Here is a 25,972-nt window from a genome sequence, read left to right on the forward strand (position 1 = left end):
CATCACGCTGCATATCAATACAGCAATTATAGAGAGTACAGCATACGGAACAAACATAGAAAAACACTGATATAGTGTATTTAATACCATCTTTAAGTGGATACAATTGGCAAAAAAGAAAGACTGTTTCAATATATGCGGGACATATGAATGTGGCCACAATTCACACAGGACTATATTAAGACCGCGATTTATTCATTTACAGGATAGAACATATGGTTCCAATTGGAAACCACAGTTGTTTGATACCATCAGCACCATATTCTGTATTTATTTGTACTTCTGTCAGGATTCGGCAGGCTGGAGGTGGATCCTCTGTGTCAGAGAGGGATTGGCGTGGACCGTGCCGGCGGACCGGTTCTAAGTTGCTACTGGTATTCACCAGAGCCCGCTGCAAAGCGGGATGGTCTTGCAGCGGCGGTAGCAACCAGGTCGTATCCACCGGCAACGGCTCAACCTCTCTGACTGCTGAGATAGGCGCGGTACAAGGGATTAGGCAAGAGCAAGGTCGGACGTAGCAGAAGTTCAGGGCAGGCAGCAAGGATCGTAGTCAGGGGCAACAGCAAGAGGTCTGGAACACTGGCTAGGGATACACAAGGAACGCTTTCACTGGCACAATGGCAACAAGATCCAGCAAGGAAGGGAAGGGGAAGTGAGGTAATATAGAGAAGTGCACAGGTGAACACACTAATTAAAACCATGCGCCAATCAGTGGCGCACTGGCCCTTTAAATCGCAAAGAGCCGGCGCACGCGTGCCCTAGGGAGCGGGGCCGCGCGCGCCGGGACAGCACAGACTGGGAACGAGTCTGGTAAGCGGGTCGGGATGCGCACCGCGAGCGGGCGCATCCCGCATCGCATCCCGGCTGGGGACATTATCGCTGCGCACCCCGGTCAGCGGGTCTGACCGGGGCGCTGCGAACAGGAGAACGCTGCGAGCGCTCCGGGGAGGAGCGGGGACCCGGAGCGCTCGGCGTAACAACTTCATTTGCAGATTTCAGATTACATTTATATTTGTATTTGTAGGTTGTATTTTCATTTGCAAGTTGTTCCTTTTTATTGCAGGACAATTTACTCTGTTATAGGGGACACAATTTACCTAGGTTTTATTTGAGTCATTTTTTTTTTCATTCCTTGTGTGAATTGGTGACCATATGGATACTTATTGATTTTACCAACATATTGGTTTTACCAAGCAATTTAGTTAATTTGTGGCATCCGTCCTTTATTATTTTATAGGTGCCTACGTGGGGCCCCACGTAAGGCACATTATTAACATTTCTTAAATTGTGTTTTAATTGTTATTTGATATCCATATCTCATGTTCATATATTGAGGTACATATAATAAATCTATATTTTTGGTATATCATATTGATTTCCTTTCTTGGCATTGCCAGACAGTTGCCATTTAACTCTTTGAAGAGTTAGTGTACTGAGGACTGGTATAGATTTGTAAATTACTTCTATTAAAAAATCTTAATCCTTTCTGTACTTTTTAGCAGCTGTATGCTACCAAGGAAATTCTGTTCTTTTTGATTTTCTTTTTTGTATTGTCCACAGTATCAGGAACTGTCCAGAGCAGCAGTATAGGTTTGCTATGGGGATTTTCTCCTGCTCTGGACAGTTCCTGATACGGACATCAGGTGTCAGCAGAGAGCACTGTGGAGAAGACAAAAAAGAAATTGGAAAAAAGAACCGAATTTCCTCTGTAGCATACAGCTGCTAAAAAGTACAGGAAGGGTAAAGATTTTTTAAATAGAAGTAATTTACAAATCTTAAAATTAGGTGCAGCTCACAACAGAAGAACCGAGGTAATTAAAGCTAAAGCCGGACCCCACCGGCAACACAAATAAATTACAAATAGAATATATAGCTTATACCTCTAGGACCTCACCAATTGGTGCATAATAATATGGGTAAAAATGGAATATGGCAGCGTTAGTCAAAAATTATTTTAAATTTTAATTTCAATTCAGTATAATAAAATATAAATAAATAAAACAATGACAAAGTAACACATTAAACTGCCACTGTCTAGTGATAATCCCACTGGGCCCTAGTGGGATATCAAAAATATAAAATATAAAACTAGTGTCCTACGTGCTAGTGTTCCAATATATGTAGAATATGGTCCATTGATCTGCAAACAAAAGATGGAATCCGCAAACAAAAATGGAATGAATGAATATTCAATTTTGTGGCAGAGTGTGCTTGTAACAAAAAGTCAATGTGCTTGTAACATGAAGTCAATGATCAAATAAATGATACAAAGTATCTCTCACCACTGCTTCTGGCGGCTTGATGGATTTTTGCTATAAATCGCAGCCTTATACTCCTCGCATGCCCAGATAGTGGGTGGGGAGGGGGGGCGCTGATTCTCCCGTCTCCCTAGCAGCCCCGATGGCAGGGGGGTGCAAAAAGATGTTCCGTACCATTGGCTCCGATGTCAGAGGAGCGTGCAGCGATGTTCTGTGCTGAAGACCACACTTGCTACCTGGCTTGCTGTAGATGGTACTGTTCTGACACTCCAGGCAAGAGTGTCAGTCAGCTCGGGAGCAACAATGATGGTACTGGTGATGATGGTACGTTCGGGAGCAGTGGATGATCCGGGGATGGCGTCCCACGTGGAAGCTTGAGTAGCGAGAAGTATAGGCTGTGCGAGATGGTTGAAAGTGTGGGTGTGGCCAGGCAGGGCGGAATGTAGCTGAATTAACTCCTCTGTTGCCGGAACATATAGGTTTGCAGATGAATACTGACTGTGTGAACAGTGCCAGACTCCTAAACGCGTTTCGGGGTGCTGGGAACTGTGGACCTCCGACCAATTCCTCAGTAGAAATGTGTACACCCGTGTCATATCGGGTCGGTCCCACCATGTAACTGAAGCCGGCGTCCCGGGGCTAATAGCGCGCGGCAGTGATTGCAGTGCCGCGCGCTATTAACCCTTTAGACGCGGTGTTCAAAGTTGAACGCCGTGTCTAAAACGAAAGTGAAAGCTTCTCGGCTGCTCAGTGAGGCTGATCGGGACCACCGCAGTGAAAATGCAGTATCCCAATCAGCTGGGACGCGAGCGGAGCTTCTCTTACCTTCCTCCGGCGTGTCCCTTCGGCGATTGATTGCTCCAAGCCTGAGATGCAGGCTTGAGCAATCGACCACCGAGAACACTGATCACTGCAAAGCTATGGCTTTGCAGTGAACAGTGTATAAGATCAGTGTGTGCAGTGTTATAGCCCCCTATTTGAGCTATAACACTGCAAAAAAAGTGTTAAAAAAAGTTCATAAGTCATTTAACCCTTTCCCTAATAACAGTCCGTATCACCCCCCCCCCCTTTCCCATAAAAAAAAACCAAGTAAATAAAACTAAATATAAACATATACGCACGGTCAATGGTGTACGCGCAAAAAAATTCCAAAGTCCAAAATAACTTATTTTTGGTCACTTTTTATATCATGAAAAAATTCATAAAAAGCAATCAAAATGACCGATCAATACAAACATTGTACCGCTAAAAATGTCAGATCACGGCGCAAAAAATGAACCCTCATACCGCCCCATACGCAGTAAAATAAAAAAGTTATAGGGGTCAGAAGATGACAATTTTAAACGTATACATTTTCCTGCATGTAGTTATGATTTTTTACAGAAGTACGATAAAATCAAACCTATATAAGTAGGGTATCATTTTAATCGTATGGACCTACAGAATAAAAATAAAGGTGTCATTTTTACCGAAAAATTTACTGCGTAGAAACAGAAGCCCCCAAAAGTTACAAAATTGCGTTTTTTCTTCAATTTCGTCGCACAATTATTTTTGTTTCCGTTTTGCCGTACATTTTTGGGTAAAATGACTGATGTCACTGCAAAGTGGAATTGGTGGCGCAAAAAATAAGCCTTTATATGGATTTTTAGGTGCAAAATTGAAAGGGTTATGATTTTTAAAAGGTAAGGAAGAAAAAAAGAACTTAAAAATCCGTGGTCCTTAAGGGGTTAAAGACTGATATTATTGTGTTACTTCTTTTTCATTAGATTGTATCAATGTACAGCCATATTTCAATTAAAAGTCTCCTATGGTACATAGGGCTTATCTCTGATGAGATATTAATACATTTGCTAGGTATGATAATATATTTTATTTGCTAGTAACTAACATTTTAATGATTTCTACCAGACAATAGCAATAATTCCAACAATTAATATGTAGGCTGAATTGCATATGATTGTTGTAAGCAATGCATCAGGCCACACTATTCATATATATTATATCTTTAAACCCTTAAAGGGGTACTCCGGTGGAAGCATTTTTATTTTTAAATCAACTGGTGCCAGAAAGTTAAACAGACTTGTAAATTACTTCTATTAAAAAATCTTATCAGCTGCTGTATGCTCCAGGGGACGTTCTTTTCTTTTTGAATTTCCTTTCTGTCTGCCCACAGTGCTCTCTGCTGACACCTCTGTCCATTTGAGGAACTGTTAAGAGCAGGATAGGTTTGCTGTGGGAATTTGCTCCTACTCTGGACAGTTCCTAAAATAGACAGAGGTGTCAGCAAAGAGCAATGTGGTCAGACAGAAAGGAAAATAAAAAAAAGAACTTCCCGTGGAGCATACAGCAGCTGAGAAGTGATGGAAGGATTAATATTTTTAAATAGAAGTCACTTACAAATCTGTTCAGCTTTCTCGCACCAGTTGATTTAAAAAAATATATATTCCAGCGGAGTACCCCTTTAAGCACACATGCTTTAAATGTACAGAGTGTACAGAGCTGTAGCGAGTAACTTCTCTCACATTGTTGTACATTTATGGTATGACTATGAAGTGACTACAGGAGCTGCGCTTGCTATCTGTAGCCTTGGATTTACCAATAATGGCGGACATCAGCAATCACTGATAATTTTTTTTCCTCTGAATATGGTCAGACTGCCACAATAAAAAAAAAAACCTTGACTTACCTCTCACCACTCCACTGTTGCCACCATTATCTCTGTCCTGTCCTCCAGTGAGGTCTTCTTCCTGCTTCTGGGGCCCAACATATTACACAGCAGCCCTGCTAAACGCTGCTGCAACAATGTCCCGCCTCAGCCAGTGTGATATATTGAGCCTCAGCCCTGGTCTTCTTCCTGGTGCCCGGTCCCAACATGTCACATTGCTGCTTAGCCTATGTGGTGAGAATGCCATGGAAGTGCAGATGTTATTACCCTAGGGGAAGATGGCATTAACCCCTTGTGTTCGTGATGCCAGGGCGTGGTTATCCTCTACACCACCCGAGGCATGGCCAATGGTTCTTGGGCAAGGCGCGGGGCAAATAATCACTCCGATGAAAGGTTACGGAACAACAGCAGCATTACTGAGGTAGACTGATGGAATAGTCTTTACAGCTCAGATATGCCCAAGGAGATGACCAGTGACTTTAGGAGACTTGTGGGCTCGCTGGGACTTGTAGTGGACTGAATTATGCAGACCCACGCTGACTTTAGCAGACTTGACTGACTGGACTATGACTGACTAGACTTCACCCCGTGGTTGTTTACCAGGTTTTGACGTTTACCTGAAGGGGCACTTGGTGATTGAAGCGTGGCTGCATGGTTAGGCGTAGGTCTCTCTCAGGACACCAAACACTCTCAGGTTTTGACTGTACTGCACCTCAGACACATCTGACTATGCTAGCTCCTCCCCAGTATATAAGGGAGCAATTTGGAGGATTCCCATAGGTCACCACACAAGTCACCTCGTCACTGACACCTTCCCCGGTTACATAGGACTTGGTAACAACATTTAAAGGCATATGAACAATAGGAAGACAAATCAATAAATAACATAGGACACTGTTAACCACTTAAGGTACAAGGCATGGAGGTGAACCCAGGGGACACTGAAATATAGTCCGCCACACAGGACAGAAGGGGTACAGGAGAGCAACTCCTGTACTGGGCTACCCCACCTATCACCAGCGGAGGTGGGACGTCGCTGTGGTGGTGATTAGCTGAGCTGCAATGTTATGTGTCAACCCCAAGAAACAGGAAGAAGTCCTCCCTGGAAGACTGGGTAGCTATACCGGTGGCACTGGGGAAGTGGTGGGAAACAAATCAAGGTTTATTTATTTATTTATCTTAATGGCAGTTTTGGCTTATTTAGAGGGAATTTCTTTTTGTCTCCGTACCATTTTAACCCTAAAAATGCTGTGATTAATGCCGATCACAGCATCTATAGTTAAAATAAAGGTGCCTGTGAAAATTGGTGTGTCTGGGTGGGCTCATTGAACTCCCACAATATAATTTCAGGGGCCTAATAAGAGCAAATGACCACTGGAGGGCTCTAACCCTTCTCCAGTGTGCAGGATGGCCAAACTTTCTATGCAGGCTGCACAGTCACATGTGGAAATGTCAGAAGCATTAAATGACGGTAAACTGCGTAACTAAAACTATACCAAACACTATAATTGCTGATTTAAAAAAAATGAATAAAAAGCAATCAAAAAGTTTCATTAAAACAAAAATGGTACTGATAAAATCACAAAGCAAAAAATTATCCCTCATACAGCCCAACATACGGGAAGAAAAAGTCAGAATAGGGCAATTTTTGATATACTTATTTTATTTAAAATGTTTTACTCTTTTTAAAGTAGTACAATAATGGACACTCATGTAACCATCGGTATCATTTTAATTGTATTGACAAAATAAAGATAACATGTCAGTTTTATCATAAAAAGCACTGCACTAAAATTAAACCCCCCAAAATTTGCAAATGTTGCTTCGACATAATTTTATGGTAAAATGAAAGGTGTCATTGCGAAGAACAATTGGCCGCTCTAAAAAAAACAAGTACTCATTTGGGCTTGTGGATGAAAAAAATAAAGAATTATGTCTGTGAAAAGGTGAGAAGAGAAATATGAAAACGCAAAAATGAAAGGTTATGTTCACACGGGCAAATGTTCGCACGGAAAATTTCCGTGAAGATGTTCCCTCGACAGCGGAGTGCCAGCAGAACATCTCTTAAATGACAATGCATTTCCGTGCAAATTCCTCAGAAAGATTAGACATGTCTGTTCTTTCTGCAGACTTCAGAATGGATATTTCCACGGCAGAAACATCTGCTGTGGAAATTCCGCCATGTGCACAGGGCCGCAGAATCCCATTGATATCAATGGGACTCTGCTGTAGCTGAATGTCCATGCAAAATTCTTGAGGGGCGGAGCGTGACGTCACATGGGGGCAGAGCCGTGAGGTCACAACGCTCCGGCCCCGTGATCGACAGTAATCAGGCCTGGAGCGAACACGCTCCGGGGACTGATTTTAATGGGGTGCGGCGTGCAAGATCACGGGGGTCCCCAGCAGCGGGACCCCCACGATCAGACATCTTATCCCCTATCCTTTGGATAGGGGATAAGATGTCTAAGTGCCGGAGTACCCCTTTAATGTTCCGAATGCTGTTTTCACGCTGCAGGGGTCAACCACACCCCTCGTGACATCACGACCATGCCCCCTCAAAGCAAGTCTATGGGACATGCATTGAGGGGACGTGACCGTGATGTCACGAGGGGCGTGGCCCGGCCCCGCAGCGTGAAAACAGCGTTTGGAACATTTACTTCCGAACGCTGGCCAGTGGAGTACTCCTTTAACAACAGACAAGTTGAACAGGTTGTCATGTGTATTAACCCCTTAATGACAGACCCATTTTTTACCTCAATGACCAGGCTCTTTTTTTTTTATTTGACATGTATCTCTTTAAATGGTAGTAACTTTAAAAACGCTTTTTCTGAGCGGAGCGATTCTGAGATGGTTTCTTCATGAGATATTGTACTTTATATAAGTGGTGCTTTTTGGTTGATACATGCAGCATTTTTTGTGAAAAACTGTAAAATTTCTGGCGTTTAAAACATTTTTCATGGAGTACACTCTGCAGTAAAAGTGATGTTATATTTATTCTGTGGGTCAGTACGATTATGGCGATACCCATTTTACATGGCTTTCTATGTTCTTTTTCTGAGCATAATTCTTTTTCTGCCATTCCTTTTCCTACATTCCTTTTTTATTTTTCGTCCGACGACATTGAGTAACGACTTATTTTTTGTGGGATGAGCTGCACTTTTTATTGGTATCATTTTTGAGTTTTTTTAATGTTTTTTTTTACGGTGTTCACTGTGCAGGATAATTTACATTATAGTTTTATAGCACACGTCATTACAGACGTGGCAATACCTATTATGTATATGATTTGTGTTTTTGATCTTTTTTGGTGATAATACAGGGCTTTTATTGGGAAAGGGGCATTTTTTTAAAAATTTTTTTTACACTTCATACTTTTATTGAAGAACTTTACATTTTATTTTTTTTACAGGTTATACTATGCTGCAATACATTTGTATTGCAGACAGTATGACCCGATCAGCTGCACACAGTACAGCCTGTGTGATCCAGCCTGTGGCTGGAACTCACAGGCTTCCGGAGCAGGCAGACAGGAGGTCATGATCTCACCTCCTGCTGTCATAGCAACCAATGGCGACCAGCGGTGCCGCCATTGGTGAACAGGGAGAGAGCGCTTCCCCTGTCAAAACCATAGATGCCGTGATCAGGATTGATCACGGCATCTACGGGGTTAATGCTGCCGGGACCGGCGTGATCGCAGCTCCGGCAGGACTCCGGCTGTAATTGACAGCCGGGTCCCGCCGCCGATCTCCTGCGCTGCCCGCGGCAGTGCCGGAGATCGCTAGGACGTATGCATACGTCCCAGTGCGCAAACGTGTCGGGTGCTGGGACGTACTATAGCGGGAAGCGGTTAATCTAACCAGGCACAGAAGGGCACATACGCAGCATTGACCCACATGCTCAGGAGGAGGAAGTAGGCTGGGTGACTGTGTGACCAAAGAAAGCCCTCCAAAGCCTTTATATTAACTTATAGACACCAAGTAATTAGTCATAACCAATATTTATAGTTTATTGCTCTCAGAGAAAGTTGCACTGTTACAATATGTTTAGCACAGCCATATCATGGGTACAATATTATTATTATTATTATTATTATAAAAGATTTTTCTTAAGAACAGAGAAAATGGGGGAGATTTATCAAAACCTGTCCAGAGGAAAAGTTGCTGAGTTGCCCATAGCAACCAATCAGATCGCTTCTTTCATTTTTGAAAAGGCCTCTGAAAAATGAAAGTTGTGATCTGATTGGTTGCTATGGGCAACTCAGCAACTTTTCCTCTAGACAGGTTTTGATAAATCTCCCCCAATGTGTTGATTTACAATTTCCTGTCATATTACAGCTACTAGGCAACAATTTATATTTAAAGAGGCACTGTCATTGTTAAAAAAAACTTTTCATATATTGCAGGACTCATAATATGACATTTCACTATATATACCTGTTAAAAAGATTTTTTATTTTCACCTGAAATTCAAGCTCAAAATAGCCACCACCAGGGGTCGCCTGTCTTCTAGCCAGACAGACTAGTCTAGATTTTACAGCATACTGGATACCGGCCGAAAAGCATACCAGTATACAGTATAGGAGATTTCTATTTAGTGTATGCAAAACTACAGATAAATGATGTGTGGACATGCTGGGAGCTGTAGTTTTAAAACAGCTGGAGGCAACACTGCTCTAACACAGTTATTTACAAACATTGCAGCTTCAGTTGTTAATAAACTACAACTCCCAGCATGCTGAAATAGTCAAAGCTTTCTCGGACTCCTGAATGACAAAGAAGTTGATCAGACATTCAGGAGTCTGTGAAAGATGAATGACACACATAGTGACAGCTATGCTGATTAGCATCCAGCTTGACTAGGAGAAGATAAAACAGATAGAACATGTATTCATAAAAATGCTGTACTTTTATCTAAAAAATCCTTGCACAAATTTTATAAAGATCTATTCTTATATTTATACATTTTATCCTGTTATGAATTCACCATAATGTCTTCTGATTACTGCAGGCAGGCCCCGAGTATCTTCCTCTGACACATGACACAGCATAAAACCAGAGAGGAAAGGGTTACAGAGTAGGGAGTACTGATTGGCTGACTGCCCAGGCTTGCTCCTGTGAGGGAGACAGACTGACACGCCCCCTCCAGCCTGCACAATGAAAAAGTAACTCACCAGCAGATAAATGCTTATATCTCTGGATATATAGGTCCGAGACACATAAAAATCATATGCACATGATCAGGATTGGGTCCTGAGTAACATATCACTTTTTTTCTTTTTTTTTGCACTATGACAGGAACGCTTTAATTAGACAGCAAAACAATGATGTTTAACAGTTGTAATAAAAATATGATTATCCAGGAATAATAACCATAAAAAGCGCAATGGCAAAACTAGAAAAAATGCTTACTGGAAACATTTTGTACGATAACTCCTAAAATTGATGCACATTAGTGCTTGCTTATTTATTTCCTCTAGTCGATTGCCAGGAGTCATAGACTATTTTTGCTGAAACAGTGTCTTCAATGGCCATGCCTGAAATGAGACGTGAAACACAACTGTTATAATAAGCAAAACAAATCCTAATCTTAGCCATTACATTAGATATTCTTAAAATGTATTGTATCCTTATTGGTTGCTACTTTCAGATTGCGGTACCCCAAGTCAATAAAGGATATGATTCTGGAGGCCACCGTTATGTATACAGAATAAGTGCACTTTTTACCTGTTATCCCTGTGTTAAAAAAAAAAAAAAAAAAAAAAAGGTCATATTATTAATAAAGTCCACTAGATTATTTGTGAATCAACTACTTAAGCAAGCAAATAACTCTAAAGCAGCTTCGAATTGGATTGTCTTCTTTACCTTCAGGGTCTGTAACAGTATCATTACTTATCCTCACTAGAGGATCCCCATTAGAGCCAATCCCAGTCTGATCAGAGCTCGGTGTATAATTTGTATAAATAAAAAATAAAAAACTTGGAGCTTAAAAGGGGTATTACAGGAACTTGTTTTTTTATTTGACTATGCTACAGGGGCAGTAAAGTAAGTGTAGTCCATAAAATAGTGTCTGTACCTGTGTTTGATCAATGGTCTCACAATTCTTATGTGATGTTTGCCCTGATGTTTATCTTTAACAGCATACAAAATGAGTGTTGTCTCAGGTTACAATGTGGCCCGAGAGATTACATCACCAGTCAGGTGTTTAAAGGGAGCCTTTCTGCTTCAATAGGTGGAGCAACCGCTGGGTGGGAGGGAGATCATTCTCCAAAAGAGCTGCAGGGAATTTTCCCAGGTGTGCTTCAATGGGTAGGGTGGCTGCTGTGTGGGAGGGAGATAAGTGACCTCACACTTACAAACAAGGGAACCTGGGACTTGTGGTTGGAAAGAGGGAACTCCAACAGGAAATTATGGTGGACTCGCAACATAGCCATTTAGCCCCAAGACAAGCTTGTATCCTTCCTAAGCATGTCCATTACTGTCTGGCAGGAAAGTACTAAAGTCACCTTTTAGTTGATAACCCCTTTAATTCTTGCTAAGAGTACATTCACAGAGGTACAAAATGCGCTCTTTCAGATCCTGACTTGACAATTCTTCCATCCAAAACAGCAAATGTTGTGCCCCTTTTAGCATACTTTATGCAAGCATTGAGCTCAATCCCATAGACTTTAATAGGATCTGGGGAAACCACTGAAAAGAAGTAAAATTCAAGTAGAGTACAAGCAGTTTTAATGGCAAACCCTGTGGATTTTGATGCAGAAATCTAATTCCATGCCTTTTTTATTTTTTATTTTTAATTATGAATGTCATTTCCATGTGACAGAAGCATTAACATGTCCTACAATGTGTTCACATTGTAAGACCACTGAGGATAGTTTTCTACATTTTTGTCGCATTTTCGAAAGTTTGGGTTCCTGAAAATAACACACAAGTTTTTTTGGATGTTTTAATCCAGTGATCATTCATAGCCTATTAAAAAAGAGTGTCACACTAGCAAAGTGACCTAAACTTCAAGAAGGTGTAAGGTGAAATGTTAGACAAGTATCTGATTTATAGAGACTGTCAGAGCCCCCAGCTTTCTGATATGCACCATCTGGCCAAAAAGCAATTCATAGGTTTAATTCTGTAGTTTCATCACACTACCTGATGCAACATACTTTAAAGGGCACCAATGACTCAATGACCGGTACTTAAAGGGTAGCTCCCACCATCCTATTATTTTATTCTGTCCCTGCCTATTGCCAATCTATCCCTAACCCCCTTCCTGTTTTTAATTTTAACTATAATAAAAATGCATTTTGTCTGCCTGGCAGTGTGCTCACTACCAGGCAGACTTCCCCAGCAGGCACCACGTCACTGATGCCTGCTGGGGGGGACTTCCGCCCTTAGTTCATCTACACAGGGTGCCTCCAGCTGTTTCACCACTACAACTCCCAGCTTGCCCTGACATCTATTGGCTGTCAGGGCATGCTGGGAGTTGTAGTATTGAAACAGCTGGAGGCACCCTGTGTAGATAAACTATTAGCTAGCTACATGCGGCGCTAGCCCGTACCCTCCGTCTCCCTCCCCCTGCGCCATACCCCGTTCCCTCCATCACAAACCGCCCCCCCCCCCCCCCCCGCGTACCCCGTTCCCTCCATCACAAACCCCCCTCCCGCATACCCCGTTCCCTCATCACACTTACTGCAGAGTCCGGCAGCGGGCGTGCAGGGACATCGGCGGCGACGAGGTGGCGGCGGCGATTTGCAGGAGGAGTGGCCTCCCAGCCAGTGGCCGGGGAGCCAATGTGCTCGCTCCCTGCCTGTCTGATTGACAGGCAGGGAGCGAGCGCAGGCTGAATGAAAAAGGACTGATGCCCGGCCGCATCAGTCCTTTTTCAGGCGTGACGTCACGCCAGGCTGCAGCCGGCCACTAGGAGGGAGACCCCTAGTGGCCGGTTTTCAAATGTAAATTAAAGCATTTTAATAAAAAAATAATAATAATAAAAGTATATTAGAGATATGTTGTAGTACATAAGTACTACAACATATCAAAAAATAATAATAATAAAAGTATATTAGAGATATGTTGTCGTACATAAGTACTACAACATATCAAAAAATAATAATAATAAAAGTATATTAGAGATATGTTGTCGTACATAAGTACTACAACATATCAAAAAATAAAGTTGGTGACAGTGCCCATTTAACCTCTATGGATGACTTAACCATTACCACATCCTTCAGGCTGACCACTTTCAAGCCTCAGTCAGGTTACCCAACTAACAGCAAGCTAAATCACAAACAGGGCACAGTAGTAGTACACTAGACCACAAGGTAAGGATAGCTCATAGATAAACATTTCTACAATTTCTTCTAATGATTTTCACAGCACATTAATATAGAGCCTTGACCTTCTATTCCCCAGTTCCCTCTCTATGCTCTTGCTTGATAACTACTGTATTGTATATTGATTAAACAGGCCTATATAAATCAGTCTTCCTATGTCCCTCTTGTAATGGCACAAAAATCATTATACCAAAGAGAAATAATTTATTAGCAAAAAAGCCAATGTATGCTTAGTAAACAGCAAACTTTTTATTGATCTGTCAAGTATTGCCGGATCTTCTTTTGAGCCTGCAGAATTGTGCAGTTTTCTAGACTTGTTTGAGGCTAAGTTTCCACTTGTTTTTTTTTTTTACAAAAACGCCAATAAAAACGCCCATTTTGCCACATGGCGTTTTTTTTGTGAAAAAACGCTGCGGCCAGATGTTAGCTGCAAGTCAATAGTAAACTGCAAAATGCCAAATCCATTTGGCGTTTTTCAGTTTGGCGTTTTTTAAATCCTTTTGGCGTTTTTGGGCTCCTTGGCAGTTTTTAAAAAACGACCTCTTGTCGAGACTTTGGCGTTTTTTCAGGAAAATCTTGGCATTTTTCTCCCATAGAAGTCTATGGGAGTGAGAAAACGCCAAGAAAAAGGCCATGTGGGTTTTAAATTTGGCGTTTTTCCAGGTGTTTTTTTATTCTCTTTTGGACTTTAGCGATCCAAAAAAGTGTTGGAGATACCTCTTTATTAAAATTTTGTAGGGTACCATTAAAAAATAATAATAAAAAAGATACAGTAGTGATGGAAAAAATTGTATTTAACGAAATGTATCTTTTTTATAACAAAATTTTAATAAATTTTTAAATGTAATTAATTAATTAATTTTCAATTTATGTGCGCGGGTAGGGCACTAATGTAGCCGACAATAATAAAAATGTAGTGTGTGTTTCACTTTTTATTTATTTTTTAAAATTTTTTAGGTAGTACTACTACTCCCAGCAGGGAACAAACTGTTCCATAATAGGAGTAGTAGTTACCTTTACTAATTGACAGATCACTGGGGTTCCGCTCTTCTATGGTCCCCTGCACTGCCGTATATATACACCTATTCATATTTCCCGCAGAGAGCTGTGATTGGTCAGATGGTTCCAGCCAATCAGAACTCTGTGGGAAATAGGAATATGTGTATATATACTAGGGATCGACCGATATCGTTTTTTTTAGGGCCGATACCGATAATCGGTGGAGGTTAGGGCCGATAGCCGATAACTTATACCGTGCGCAGCGACGCACCTGACGTCACAGCGTAGCGGCGTCTATGCAGCGTACTAGGCAGGAGCCTGCCCGGAGTGGAGAAGAGGACCCCGGAGAAGAAGTACAGCCCAGACCGGTGCACCCTCCACCCGGAATGGCGCCGGACACTACAGGAAGGAAGTATGGATGGCCCGGACCACCCCCATTACGAGTAATTTATTTATTTTTTTTCTTAATTGACTTGGAGGGTGGGGGAGGGGCCCGACCGGTATAGCAGTATGGGCAAAAATCCATACCGGTATACCGCCCAGCACTACGGTGGGGGGTGCGACGCGGTGGGTTGGGGGGGCGGGTCGCGGTGTGGTGCGGCAGGTCAGGGGGGGGCGGTCGCGGTGCGGTGGGGGCCGCGCGGGGGGGTGGGGCATTATCGGCTTATCGGCAAGGTAATTGCCGATACCGATTATGCCCAAAATCGTGATTATCGGCCGATAATATCGGCCATAACGATAATCGGTCGATCCCTAATATATACGTCAGAGCAGGGGACCATAGAAGAGCGGACGCCGCATCCATACATTATACTGGAGGATCGCAACGGGTGTCAGGAGGAGTGACACTCGCTGAGATCTGTCTATTATTGCTGGTACTACAGCTCCCAGCATGGAGCAGAGTGTGCTCCATGTTGGGAGTATTAGTACCTGCAGTAAGGGACAGATCCCAGCGGAGGTCACTCCTCCTGACACCGCTGCGATCCTCCTGAAGTGACTGTCGGGATCAGCTGTTCTCAAGGCTACAGAGCCGGAGAACAGCTGATTCTGAGCTGAGTAGTATATATACATCGTATATCTACTGCCCAGATAGAACTTACAGTAAGCCTGTAGTGTATATACAGTATACACATTGCTGGCTCACTTAACCCCTTGCTGAGCTGTGCGCTAAGCCAGCCCGGCACGGAAAGAGTTAACTTACACTGCTGAACAGTGTAGGTTAACCCTTTGAGCGGTATACACTATATACAGCTATCTATAGATAGCTGTATATAGTGTATACAGAAGATGGAGAAGTCCCCTTACCTCCATCCAGTCCCCGCATGTCAGTGTAGCTCCGCCCCTAGTGATGACGTAATTAGGGGCGGAGCTACAGACGCGATCCAGGCTGGCAAGGGTATAAGGCTCTGTTAACATTGTCCATATTGGATAATGGGAACAGACCCTTCTGCCAGTGTCTACCCAGACAGAGAGACTCCAGCTGTTGCTAAACTACAACTCCCAGCATGCCCAGACAGCCAAAGGCTGTGTGGGCATGTTGGGAGTTGTAGTTTTGCACCAATTGGAGGCTCACTGTTTAGGTAGACATTGCATTATGGGCGCTCTCCCCTGCAGAGAGAGCAAAAAATGTCCTAACCTATTTTTTTGTGTTTATTTTCTTCTCGTTTCAGATCCGTGTATGCAGAGGATTACGACGGATTCGATGGGTTACCACGGATGAACAACGAGGGCTGTGGGGGAGTGTTTTTTAAAATAAAATAATTTTTCCAATGTGTTGTGTTTTCTTTTTCATTGAATATTCAGGCTTAGTTATGGAGGCTGTCTAATAGACAGAATCCATTACTAAGTCAGGGCTTAGCGCTAGCCCCAAAAACAGCTAGCGCTAACCCCCAATTATTACCCTTGTACCCACCGCCACAGGGGTGCCAGGAAGAGCTGGTACCAACAGACCCGGAGCATCAAAAGTGGCGCTCCTGGGCCTAGCGGTAACAGGCTGGTGTTATTTAGGCTGGGGAGGGCCAGTAACAATGGTCCTCGCCCACCCTGGTAACGTCAGGCTGTTGCTGCTTGGTTGTTATATGGCTGATACTGAATATACAGGGAACCCTATGCGTTTTTTTTTTATTTATGTAAAAAAAATGCATAGGGTTCCCTGTATAATCAGTATCAGTGGAGGGGGGAGCTACACGGACCGGCGGTGACAGAAACGAGGGAGGTAAGTGGACCTCCTGTTCTGTATGCACTATATACAGCTATCTATAGATAGCTGTATATTCTGTACACCGCCCAAAGGGGCTATAGGAGCAGGGAGTCCAGTCAGTCTGGTGACAGGATTCCCGGCGCCTGTATAGTATATATGGGTACACTATACCCCCCTGTATACTATACTGCCGGGGAGGTGAGTAGTGATGCTGTACATCACTCCTCATCTCCTTACACTCTGTGGACCGGGTGCTCAGCATCCGACCCACAGAGTGGTACCTGAAGACAGTGAGAAAACTGCAACAGGGGACAAATTTGGCTGTTTCCACACACCAGGGAAAATGCCCGAAAAAACACCAGAAAAACTGCCAAAACTCAGGAAAAACCTGTGGCAGTTTTTCTGGCATTTTTGCTGGCGTTTTTTTAGGTGTACAAAAAAAACCAAGTGGAAACCTAGCCTAAAAGGTAATAATAATGGGTTGAATTGAAAAGTTCAGTTCAAAGCAGTATGTGTGAATAATTCCACCCATTTTCGGAGACTCCACCTTTCTCCTTGTAATAGACAATTTTATCAGTAATATGGGTATGGTGTATGCACAGCTTTACTTCATTCAATGCAAAGAAGATTCACTTACTACTTCGTAGCTTCAAAGCATGTTTCTTTATTGATTGCAAGTTTTTTCCTCTCACTTCGCACGGCTTCGATGTTACAAGCTGACCGTCTGGCAGAGATCTTACACACCACTGATCGGATCCAGAGGTCTGATGGTATGTTACGGTGTACGCCCCCTTAGTCATGCGTACTGAGCCTCTGTACCTGTTTGTATTAATGAGGTAGACACACCTGAGTCAATCAACCCACCTCCAGTGCGTAGTTCACACCAGAATCAAAAAACAGCTAAAGTATATACCTCAACAACACGAAACCGGTATTACAGATTTTATAAATAAGCACTAAAACTTAACAATTCATTCATACCGTTCGGGAAGATTGTATCAAGCTCGCTAATCCAAAAGGATTCGCGTTGTAACAACTGCTTTCTATTCAAGGCTTCATTCATACCTTGCGGTATTTTTTCGATAATTTGCCACCGAAAATCACTGACTTTATGTTTATTTTCGAAAAAATGTCTCGCCACTGTACTCTCACCATATTTCGATTCCTTAAGTTCTTTTGTTTGCAAAATTTTCCTTATATTAGATTTCTTTTCATTCAATCGTATTTTCATTTTCCTGCTTGTCTGCCCAACGTATGAATCTATCTCCACATGGACATTTGAGTAAATATATTATATTTTCAGAATTACATGTATGGTAATCTTTTACCGCAATTTTGTTACCTTTTTTCGGATGATGAACATATTCGACTTTGATAATTCCACTACAGTGGGAACAAGACAAGCAGGGAAACGTACCTTTTTTTTAATGAATTTTTAGTCTAGTTTGTTCACTTTTACTTTTTTTAGAAATGTCCCCTCTAATTAATATATTACTGAGTGTTTTTCCTTTACTGTACACAAATACGGGGGGGGGGGGTTCTCTGAACAGGCTCCCATACTTGGGGTCTGCTCCCAGTAATCCCCAATACTTGTTCACAGTTTTTTCACAAGTTTAGCATGTTTGTCATATGTACCAATATACATGATGCGTTTATTCAGATTCTCTTTTTTACTTTTTTTCTTTAATAGATCCTCTATATTCATTGCCGCAACCTCTTGATTGACTTTCTCAATCTCCTTTCTTTTATAACCTCTTTCTACTAATTTTTTTGTTAAACTTTCTGCGTTTTTTTCCATACTCTCTGTCGTTACTTGTAATTCTTCAATTGCGGATAAATTGACTTTTAGGGAGTCCTTTAAATACTGCTGGATTATGATAGCTATCTCTATGTAACATATTGTTTTTATCAGTTTTTTTAACAAACAATGTAGTCTCAAATGTGTTATCTTTTTTGGTTACTTCCACATCTAGATATTGTATAGTGGATTTATTATAATTTAACGTGAATTTAATTGATGGATGTTTCTTATTAGGTTTATCTACAAACTCCAGCAGTGCTTCTTCTGATTTGTCCCACAGCATGAAGACCGTGTCGGACGAGGTCTCTAAAAAATGGAAAACTGTGAAAAAATTTCGTCCTAATGTCTCTAAAGAAGAACATATGGCTGTCTCTTCCCTTGGCGATGACCCCTCTCTTGTCATCAAGAGGCTGGACAAGGGGGGGGGGGCATTCTGATGGATAGAGACCACTATATTGAAGAAGCAAAAAAAACAATTATCTGATCAGAAAACTTTTAAACTGCTAAAAAAAAGATCCAACATTGGAATTAAAAAAGAAAATAGGGGGGCGCATGCGCGCTAATCACGCGAGAGGACGCATGTAGTGTGAGCTCCGTGCTGACCGCGACTATACAGCCCCATATCGGGCTCCTCTGAGTTAGAACTTACCCTGCCGGGTGGGGGAACATGCTGCGATCCCAGAAAGGCACAAAAAGACAGAATTCGCAACGGCTCTCGCAGTCTATTCCTGATATCTTCAGAACAAGCCGGCGCTCCAAGATGGCAGAGCCACGCTGCAGCTCTCCAGCGGAGCATTCAGAGGAGGAGTCGCAAGGCCCTACAGACCTGTCGCCTAACTCGATGTACCGGAACATAAAACTCCTCTTTCAAACCGAATTATCTAAGGCGGTGGCAGACCTATCCTCCCAGCTGAAAGACTTGGGGCAGAGAGTAGCTGACTCTGAAGCGCGGATTGACGACCTGGCTGATGCCATTGAAGCTGATCGCCATGACCTGGAGGATCATACTGCGCAACTACAGGCCCTCGAGCTGAAACTTGAGGACTTGGAGAACCGTTCACGCTGCGCTAACTTACGGATCCGTGGTCTCCCGGAGGAGGTGACTGACTTTACTAAGGTGATCTCTTCCCTCTTTTACGCATTGGCCCCGCAGCTGGAACCAGAACTATTGCGATTTGACCGCATACATAGAGCCCTGACCAGGCCCAAGAACCCTGACTATCCGAGGGATATAATACTTAAACTGCATTATCCTGAGGTGAGAGACACCATCCTGCAGGCGGCCAGAAACATCCCAGCGTTACCTGGGGTCCCTCCATCTGTACGCATTTTTTCGGATCTGGCCCCCTCCACCCTAGCTAGACGCAGGGAATTCCGCACCATTACCCTTACACTTCAAAAAGAAGGCATACGCTACCGATGGGGGTTCCCTTTTTCCTTAATATTCCAGGCTAGTGGTCGCACGCACAATGTCCATACTGTGCTGGAAGCCAAAGAAATTCTTTCACATGCCCGCATAACTTTGGTGGATAGTCCACCTCTACCTCAAAGGTCTGGACGGGTGAACCGTGAATGGTCTACTGTGGGGAGAGAGAAACGTAGACCCCCTGACCCTTTGCGAGAGGACACTGCTACTTGATTGTGGTGGATTCTCAATTTTTTTATACAGTTGTTTGCTTATTGGACGCTGAGCTGTTGCCTCTCTACACTTTGTGAGCCGGGACTTTTGTTCTCCTTCTACACCCCCCATCCCCGCTGTTATTGATTTCTACAATTTTTCCATGGCGAGGCTAGATCATGGTTCAGACTACTGCACCCCATCATCCCTTCGTGGGACATAGGAAGAATGCTAGGCGACTTGATAAGGCCGCCCGCCTTTCCTGTGATATGGATGTTTTTTTGTTTTCCTTTCTATTTTTTTTTCTTTTATGTTTGTTTGTTTTTTGTTTTCTGTTCCTATAGGTACGATGCACTTCTGTTTTTTGACGGCAAGCAGCCGCAATTGGTGCTGATGGCTGGTCTCCCTATCCATCTCTGGGTTCTGATTATTGGGTGTGGTATGTATGATGGCATGTCTCCTCTGGATTGGTGTTATGGCTAAGGTTCTCTCACATAACGTGCGGGGCTTCAAAGCCCCAGGTAAACGTAGTAAGGCCTTTATAGATTACGTAAAATTACACCCTGACATATTGTGTATCCAGGAAACCCATTTTACGCTCACCTCTAAACCGTCACACTTACACAGATTGTATTCTAGACATCATTGTTCGTCTTTCACGACTAAATGCAGAGGAGTCATGACCTTGTTTCATAACTCTTTCCCCTTCACGGTACGGAGGGAGTTGGTGGATGGTGAGGGCAGATACCTAATATTGTTGGGTACATTGTATGACAAATCCTTATGTATTGTTAACTCTTACGCTCCAACGGACTCCCCTCTTATGTTTTTTCCCCGTTTATGTTCACTTCTTGAGACACTGTCGTACGATATGCTGATTTGGGCCGGAGATTTTAACATGATAGTTAATGGTGAACTGGATAGATCTAATTCAGCCCCTTTTCGTAGGCCGGGGTCTCAACATCGCCTTCTTCAGCAATTGTTTGTATCCCATGACTTAGCAGATAGTTGGAGAGAACATAACGGGGTATCTAGGGGTTACTCATATTACTCGCCTGCACATGGTCACTATACCAGGATAGACTGGATATTAGTCCATACCCGCATGTTACCTCAGTTGTTGTATGCACGTCATGCTCCCTCGGTATGGTCAGATCATGATATGGTGTTAGCTGCTTTTAACTTGATGCCCTCCTTTACATACCCGTTTAGATGGCGCCTGAATGAAGCATTGCTGACCATGCTGAGGGTACACCAACAACTAGATACTGACCTGAAATTTTTTTTCGATACCAACACAATCCCCGAGTCTTCCCCAGTATGGGTGTGGTTAACCCATAAATCTTATATGAGAGGCCGTATCATATTCCTAGCTAGTGGACTGAAACGAGACCGCACTGCTACCCAAATAGCCTTGGAATGTAGATTACAGAGACTGACGTATGCTCAACAACAGGACCCATCTCTTTACCTTTATCATACCATTAAGGAGACCCGCTTACAGCTGGATGCACTTCTATCTACCAAGGTTGAGAAAGCTGTCCGTTGGACAAAAGTGACCTATTACAGGTTAGCTAACAAACCCGACAAATTATTGGCGGCAATGCTCAAAAAAACCTCCTCTTTTAATAGAGTACATAGCTTGCAGCTCCGACCGGGTCTCCAAACTTCTCACCCCGATAAGATTTATACAGCCTTCCATACCTATTACTCTACTCTATATACAGCGCCCTCTTCTTCCCCTGCTCTTTCCTCCTCCCTTACTGACTTCTTCTCTTTAATTACTTTACCGTCATTGACACCAGACGCCAGGAAGTCTTTAAACGCTCCTTTTACAGTAGAGGAAATTGCGGACGCCATTGCCCGATTGAAGTCTGGTAAGGCCCCTGGGCCTGATGGCCTGACGGCAGCATACTTTAAAAAATTTGCACCATTGCTACTCCCTCATCTACTCACATTTTTCAACTCGCTTCGCACACAGACTACTATTCCATCTGAATTTCTAGATGCACTCATTACAGTTATCCCTAAACCGAACCGAGATCATTTAAGTACTGCCAATTATCGCCCAATATCGTTGTTAAATGTTGATGCGAAGCTCCTGACATCTTTGTTAGCAAAAAGATTAAATGCCCATCTTCCTACCCTGGTACATCAAGACCAGGTAGGATTCATCCCTGGCCGCCAAGCACCAGATAATGTTCGGAAAGTCATTGACCAAATACAGTGGGCGGGGACTACCACAACCCCTCTCATTGTAGTCGCCTTGGATATAGAGAAGGCCTTTGATTGTGTATCGTGGCCTTTTTTGTTTGCCACTTTACACAAGTTTGGCTTTGCTGGCCCATTTGTTTCTATTCTACACCTTCTGTACTCCACCCCAACTGCATATCTAAAGTTGCCATCTACCTCTCCCTGTCCGATTTCTATAGGCCGGGGTACTCGTCAGGGCTGCCCCCTGTCCCCAGCCCTTTTTGCATTAATTATGGAATCACTGGCACAAATGATTAGAGATCATCCTGATATTTCAGGTACCACTATCAGATCTTCAGAATATAAAGTGAACTTGTTCGCTGACGATTTAATGCTAACCCTTACAAACCCCCTCATTTCCCTCCCCAACCTTTTTAAGGTGCTGGACTCCTTTGCTCTGCAGTCGGTGTTGAGGGTCAACGTTACTAAATCTGAAATTATGTATTGTAATATATCGGAATCCTTGCAACACACCATTGAACGTACATTTCACTTTAAAAACGCTAATGCGGGTTTGCCCTATCTGGGCGTGAAACTTACCCCATCCATTTCATCATTGTATAGCACTAACTTTGTTCCTCTTTATAAATCTATTAGATCTGATCTGTCCAAGTGGAATTATCCTTACATTTCTTGGTTAGGTAGGGTGAACGTGATAAAAATGGTAGTTTTACCTAAGTTGTTGTATTTGTTTAGAACACTACCTATACCTGTAGCAAAGCGTGATTTGCTTGCTTTACAAAGAGACTCCTTTAATTATATCTGGTCGAACAAACGACCGCGTATTTTCAGGCGAATCATGCATTATAATAGGAAGTCGGGTGGCTTGTCAATGCCTGATTTTCTTAAGTACTATTATGCTGCACGATTGGCTCAACTTGCACTGGTGAATGCTCTGGATAGAGCACCTCGCTGGACAAGACTGGAGGACTCCCTGTTGTCCCCTTACTCCTATGCATCCTTGATGTGGACCTCGTGCCCTATAGCTACGCTGGTCCCTACGTCGGCACAGATTGCCCTTTACTCATTGTCTCTCTGGCGTCTGGTTCGCTTCAAATTTCGCTTGCAATCCTTCTCTTCCCCTCTGACTCCTTTTCTTTGCAACCCTCTCTTTTTACCTGGTCTTGCTCCATCCCTTTTCCACTGGTGGATTGATAATAAACTGCTACGACTCTATGACTTTTTTGACCATCGTTTGATGTGCACATTAATGTCTCTCAAACGAAGATATGACATGCCCGATGGTGAATCCTTTAGAGCCCACCAGATATTTTCCTATTATCGTACTGTTATGGGTAATACGACTACACTACATCCTACTATGTATGAAGCTTTCATTCTCTATAGACCCTTGGATGTCGGGCTCCTCTCCCTAGTGTATGCTCATCTTAATGATCCCTCTCCTGATCAGAAACTGCCCTTCATGTTAGCATGGGAAGCGGACCTGCATCACACCTTGTCTTTACCCCAATGGAGGGAGGGTTGTGTGGTTTTGGGGAAGGGGAGTTGGCAAGTGACATTGATGGAGACGGCGTTGAAGGTTCTGCACCGTGTATACATGGTTCCCTCGCGACTTCACTCGATTTACCCCGATGTTTCCCCATTATGTTTGCGTGGGTGTGGTCAAAGGGGAACCATGTATCATATATGGTGGGGTTGTCCGGTGGTGGTGGGCCTTTGGACGACTGTATTAGATCTTTTAGGCTCCTTTTTGGGTACTTATGTGTCACGTACCCCGGCTTTCTGCTTGCTTGGTACTAAGCCACAGAGAATGACCTTTGGTCACTTTTGTCTAGCTCAATTTATCTTGATGGTTACTAGAATTTATATAGCCTCACAATGGAAAAAACCCTCCTTAGACTTTGAGAAGGTAGTGGATAGAGTTAACCTCATTATGCTTAATGAAAAGTTATCTGCTATTAGAGATGATGCTGTGTCCTCCTTTGACCGTTTGTGGGAACCGTGGTTATCTTCAACCCATTGTCCTAATGTCCACTGCAGTTTTTCTCTTTATTGATCTCCGTGTTGAGGGGTGGGAGGGACTCTATTGTTCATTGTCGGGGATGACCAGCCATCAAACACCTTCTACCTTTTTCTGCCACTATGATTTTGTGCTGCTTATCATTGTGTTGTTAATGTCTAATGCATCACTTGTACCAATTGTTACTTTGTTTAAGGCCTAACTGGGCCGTTGGTTCCTTTTCATTATTTCCATGCTTTTCCTTACATGTTATCTGTAAGCGTATCAATAAAGCATCTTTGTTTGACTCTTAAAAAAGAAAATAGATAGCTTTGTTAATTTCCTAGAATTCCCATTCTGTACTTACTGCCAAAAATCCACAAGGATCGCTATAGACCCCCGGGGCGCCCCATAGTGTCGGGGATGGGATCGCTACCTGGAGCCTCTCACGATCCTTGTGGATATTTACCTCCAACCAGAGGGGAAAAAAAATTAGATAGATGCTTGCAAGATACAAGCCATTTTTTACATGAATTAAGGGACTTGGATGCATCCAGCGAGACATTTTTATGCACGCTGGATGTACAGAGTCTGTATACAAATATACCACAACAAGAAGGAAAACAATGTATTTACGAAATATTGAGTAGGAACATGAAATTAAGTAATCGCATGATATCTTTCTTAATGGGACTTTTGGATTTTGTTTTGGGCGAGAATTACTTTAAATTTGACACATAGTTATTTTTACAGAGCGATGGTACATCGTGACACATAGTTATTTTTACAGAGCGATGGTACATCGATGGGGTCCCCAGTGGCCCCCAGTCTAGCAAATATATTTATGTCATTTTTTGAAGAAAAAAATAATTTTTTCGGACACCGATTCCCACAGCATGGACACGCCGAAAACATGGATGCGTTATGTGGACGACGTGTTCATGCTGTGGGACAAATCAGAAGAAGCACTGCTGGAGTTTGTAGATAAACCTAATAAGAAACATCCATCGATTAAATTCACGTTAAATTATAATAAATCCACTATACAATATCTAGATGTGGAAGTAACCAAAAAAGATAACACATTTGAGACTACATTGTTTGTTAAAAAAAACTGATAAAAACAATATGTTACATAGAGATAGCTATCATAATCCAGCAGTATTTAAAGGACTCCCTAAAAGTCAATTTATCCACACTAGAAGAACAAGCAACGACAGGGAGTATGAAAAAAACGTAGAAAGTTTAACAAAGAAAATAGTAGGCAGAAGTTATAAAAGAAAGGAGATTGAGAAAGTCAATCCAGAGGTTGCGGCAATGAATATAGAGGATCTATTAAAGAAAAAAAGTAAAAAAGAGAATCTGAATAAAGGCATCATGTATATTGGTACATATGACAAACATGCTAAACTTGTGAAAAAACAGTGAACAAGTATTGGGGATTACTGGGAGCAGACCCCAAGTATGGGAGCCTGTTCAGAGAACCCCCCGTATTTGTGTACAGTAAAGGAAAAACACTCAGTAATATATTAATAAGAGGGGACATTTCTAAAAAAAGTAAAAGTGAACAAACTAGACTAAAATTTTATTTTAAAAAAAGGTACATTTCCCTGCTTGTCTTGTTCCCACTGTAGTGGAATTATCAAAGGCGAATATGTTCATCATCCAAAAAAGGTAACAAAATTGCGGTAAAAGATTACTATACATGTAATTCTGAAAATATAATATATTTACTCAAATGTCCATGTGGAGATAGATTCATACATTGGTCAGACAAGCAGGAAAATGAAAATACGATTAAATGAACAAATCTAATATAAGGAAAATTTTGCAAACAAAAGAACCTAAGGAATCGAAATATGGTGAGAGTACAGTGGCGAGACATTTTTTAG

The 25,972-nt window shown here is 42.5% G+C and overlaps 1 protein-coding gene across 2 annotated transcripts in view; it reads right to left on the minus strand.

Annotated features, from left to right (window-relative positions):
- Window positions 1–8,904: 8,904 nt before the first annotated feature.
- CRYM (crystallin mu) overlaps window positions 8,905–25,972 on the minus strand; it is a 71,040-nt gene continuing 53,972 nt past the window's right edge. For both annotated transcript variants that reach the window (XM_056536254.1, XM_056536253.1), the window contains one exon: window positions 8,905–10,456. In XM_056536254.1, coding sequence (XP_056392229.1) covers window positions 10,383–10,456 — 74 coding nt within the window. In that variant the 3' untranslated portion in view covers window positions 8,905–10,382. The remainder of the gene's footprint in view (window positions 10,457–25,972) is intronic.

The sequence above is a fragment of the Hyla sarda genome, chromosome 8 (genome assembly GCF_029499605.1).
Source record: "Hyla sarda isolate aHylSar1 chromosome 8, aHylSar1.hap1, whole genome shotgun sequence".
Taxonomy (NCBI): domain Eukaryota; kingdom Metazoa; phylum Chordata; class Amphibia; order Anura; family Hylidae; genus Hyla; species Hyla sarda.